At 55.9% G+C, this 3,998-nt stretch overlaps 1 protein-coding gene across 1 annotated transcript in view; it reads right to left on the bottom strand.

The window, feature by feature from the left end:
- The window catches only part of LOC105551576 (putative serine protease 47), a 20,022-nt gene extending 16,309 nt beyond the window's left edge, over positions 1–3,713 (bottom strand). Inside the window, 2 exon segments of the mRNA XM_011996870.1 lie at positions 2,122–2,282; positions 3,556–3,713. Coding sequence (XP_011852260.1) covers positions 2,122–2,282; positions 3,556–3,713 — 319 coding nt within the window.
- Positions 3,714–3,998: the final 285 nt, after the last annotated feature.

Below are 3,998 nucleotides of genomic sequence, written 5' to 3' on the forward strand. Positions count from 1 at the left end.
TTACACGAACATGAGGATCTTTACAAGAGAGTGAAGTCTGAAGAAGTGGCCAAAGCAAGATGCTTTTATACTTTTTAGATAAAGAGCGATAAATTTAAGAAAAAACGACGGGACAAAGATAATCTGGCAACAGGCAGTAAATTTCCCAGGGGAGTCACTAGGCGGTATGGGGGGTGTCAAACTAGTGGAAGACAAGGGTTATTCATTAAGTATATTTGTTTCGGTCCGTTGCGGCCTCCGGTTCCCAGTCTCTGGGGATAGGGCTCTTTCTTCGCCCTGGTATGGCGAGGGTGCCCTTCCAGGAAGCTTTATGGCTTGTTTTGTTAAGAAGAGACACGTCAGCTCACCCTTTCTGAAACTACAGTTTCTCCAATATTATCAACTCAAAATAATCAATATACCAATCTGACATATTTGGGATGGCACATCCTTCACTCCTTCATTTCCTTGGCTTGGAACTTCACTAGACGTTTTCGAACATTAAAATCTGAGTTGCTAGCTGTGGAAAGAAGAGTTGAGTTAGTAGCTCTATCGCAAGGAATCTGAAAAGGGAGAGAAGAGCATCGATTAGGGGAGTGGACAAACAGAAGAGAACAATCTAAGCACAGTTTCCACACTGCAGCAAGCCAGCCTCCCCTTGTTGGGAGGAGGTTTGTCCAAGAAAATGTTTTAGCCTCACTTATTTCATGAAAAACATTCGTCTTGTCTTTTAAGACATGTCAATTAGACTCTATATGTCCAGAACAATTTACATGAAGTCAGTATATTTTCTTTTCATTCTTTTTTCTTATTTATTTATTTATTTATTTATTTTTGAGACAGGGTCTTGCTCTGCCACCCAGGCTGGAATACAGTGGCATGCTCATGGCTCACTGCAGCCTTGACCTCCAGGGCTCAAATAATCTTCCCATCTCAGCCTCCCTAGTAACTGGAACTACAGGTGCATGCATGCCACCACGCCTGGCTAATTTTTGTATTTTCTGTGGGGATGGGGTCTCACTATGTTACCCAGGCTAGCCTCAAAATCCCAGGCTTCACCAACACTCCTGCCTCAGCCTCTCGAAGTGCTAGGATTACAAGGATCAGAAGCGTGAGCCACCACGCCTGGCTAGCCTCTCAATATTGAATAGAACTCTGCCCCATTGGTGATCAGGTGACCACCCAGGTCCTGGAGCCTGACCATTCCTGCCTCCTTGTATGAACAAGGGTAGTGGCTGGCCCCTCTGCTTCTGCAGCCCCCTTGCTGAGGCGGCTGGTTGCTCTCAGAGCTAGCTAAGGTCACCAACTTGGTTTTGTGGGACATGCACAAGCCCCAAGTAGCCATGCGCTGCTCTGAGAGGGCTCACCCTGCCTTGGGCCAGACTCCATCACTGGCCAGGGCCACAGCAGTCTTGGTTTCCTCCAAGGTCATGGCTGGAGTGCCCATGGCACCCCTGGTCTCTCTCTCCTACAGGGGCTTCATTTGATGCTGGGCTGGACACCTCTGGATTTCAGGCTTGGGGCGTTTGAGGGGGCTGTGTCCCATAGGAGGTCAGCATGAGGACATAGGACATGCTGCTGGCTGGCCAGAGCTATGAGGATGACACACACACCCTCCCCTCCAGAGGCCTCCAAGTCTCCAGCTTCCCTGTGGATGCTGGTTTCAGCTGGCTGAGGGGCTGTCTGGGGCTTCCAGGCACTTGCAGGGTAGGCTGCTGTCCTGGCTCCTTCCAGACCACGGAATTCCATTGCAGTAACTAACCACCAAACAATGAGTGGTTTGTCCTGGGCTGGGGACAGGCAGGCCAGACCCTGAGCCCCTAGGGCCCCCAGAGAAAGGCCTGTGGCCCCAGGCTCTTTGGAGACCCCCTGGTGCCACTGAGGGCCTCAGCCATGGGGATAGCCCAGCCAGGTGAGGGTTGGGCAGGACCAGGCTCCTGTTTTCCTGGGACTACCCTTATGGGCTGCTAGGCCAGGGAGAGCCAGCCCATGCTCTCTGGGGAGGGTCTCCAGGCTGGGGGAGGCCAGCAGAGGCCTGGGGGCTGAGACACTCGCTCCAGGCCAAGGGCCATCCTGGGGACTCTTCAGGTTTCCCTGAAAGGAAAGGAGGCTCGGTCGGCTTCTCCACCCAGCCCATCTGACCCTCGCAGGGATGGGTCCCATGGACCTGGATCCCTGGAGTCCTCGTGGTCCCTGCATGGCCCTCCTGAGTGACACTGAGGACACTGCTGCGGGCCCTGATCCCAGAGCGAAGGGTGTGTGCCATCCGGGGAGGGGAGATTTCGGGGCATCTCAGGCTGCTCCTGGGACGGCCCCATGGGGTTCAGGTGGCTCAGTCTCCCTGATTCACACCCTCGCCCTCACCTCTGCTTCAGCCCTGATTCAGAGCAGGTGGGAGAGGCCTTAACTGTCATCCAACCCACTTGCCACCTAACCTGGGGCCTCTCTCCACCGTGGGTAAGATGCCCCCAGGGCACTGGGCTCCCCCTGTCCTCTGGAGCCCCCTCTGCCCTCTGTCCTTTCCAAGCCGGGCCTGGACCGTTCCCACACTCAGTGGAACCCTCACTTCTGCCCCTTGGCCCAGGGTCCCACCTCTGCCCTTTCCCTGAATCCTGGCTCTGAACACTGGTTCTCTCTACTCTGTGGCTCAGGGCTTGTCCTGACCCCCTTGGAGGGGTGCTCAGGAGTGAGGGGTCCCTGTTGCTCTCTGGGGGGCTGCTGCAGCTCCTGGATGGGTCTGAAGGCTCCTGTGCCCTTCAGGTGGCCCTCAAGGGTGTGGGGGAGGGGCTCAGTGGTGTCCGGCCTACATCCCCCATCTCCTCTTCGAGGCATATCCAGTAGCCTCTTGGTCAGCACCTGGCCGGAGGCTGAGCCAGGAGGGGCTCGGTGGTGTCCGGCCTACATCGCCCATCTCCTCTTCGAGGCATATCCAGTAGCCTCTTGGTCAGCACCTGGCCGGAGGCCAAGCCTGCCTGGTTTTCGGAAGCTTCTTGGAGTACAGGAGGAGGAGGAGAGGAGGAGGAAGGCCTAGGAAGCAGAGCTTGGGGTACCCCAGGCACTCCCCACTGTTTTCTGCTCCAGATGGTGAAGCAGGAGGGCACCTCAGGCTGGAGCCCCCTGGGGGCGGGTTGCACTTTATTCTTTGAAGCTGTGCCAGGGAGGCCTGTGGGTGCCTCAGCACCACGTGTCCTTCCGGGCCTAGGCCTGGGATAGCATGTTCTATAGAAACCCATCCAGGGACAGCCTCAGGAGGTGTTCTAGGCATGGGGGTGGGCATCAGGCTGGGAAGGGCCCTCTGGGAGGGGCCAGTGCCCAAACCCTGCTCCCTCCCCGGTGCTTTGCACTGAGCAGCTGCTGGATCACCTGCCCTTGGGGGTACAGTTGTGCACAGGAAGCCACAACTGGTGGGAAGCCTGGCCAGGGAAGCACCCACCACACTCCTTTTATCTGTGTTGTGTCAGTGGTGAGCCTGGTGTCTGGGAGGACCCGTGGTGCCCTGCCCAGCCCACCAAATGGGGCAGGGACAGAAGGCACTATGGCTTTAAGTTGCCATCACTGGGCCAGTGTAGCCATCACCTGGCCCAGCTGTGAGGCCCCATGGGCAGCTGTCCATCCACAGCGTCTGGCAGGTTTTTGCTGGTCAGCAGCTGAGCCAGTGCCAAGAAGGCCTCTTTCTCCTTGGGGAACATCAGCAGGACAACAGCGACCTGGCTCACACCCTGGCAGTAGCCCATCTCCTGCAAGAGTCAAAGTCACTGTGCCAGAACCTCACGTGGCAGGGCAGAGGTCACTTGGGAGGACAGACCTCACCTGAGAGATCTGAGGTCACCTGGGAGGCCTAAGGTCACCTGAGAGGCCCCCACCTCAGGCCTTGCAGGATTTGACACTAGGCACCCTTCTCCTGACAGAATAGACCCGAAGCACATAAAATAAAGCCTGCTGCCTAGAAAAGAGACAAAAGACTGTTGTGTTTGTCTTGTGCTAATGCTGTTTAATTTTGTAGCAAACCGTGACAGTGC

This window comes from Mandrillus leucophaeus, unplaced genomic scaffold (genome assembly GCF_000951045.1).
Source record: "Mandrillus leucophaeus isolate KB7577 unplaced genomic scaffold, Mleu.le_1.0 Scaffold527, whole genome shotgun sequence".
NCBI lineage: Eukaryota > Metazoa > Chordata > Mammalia > Primates > Cercopithecidae > Mandrillus > Mandrillus leucophaeus.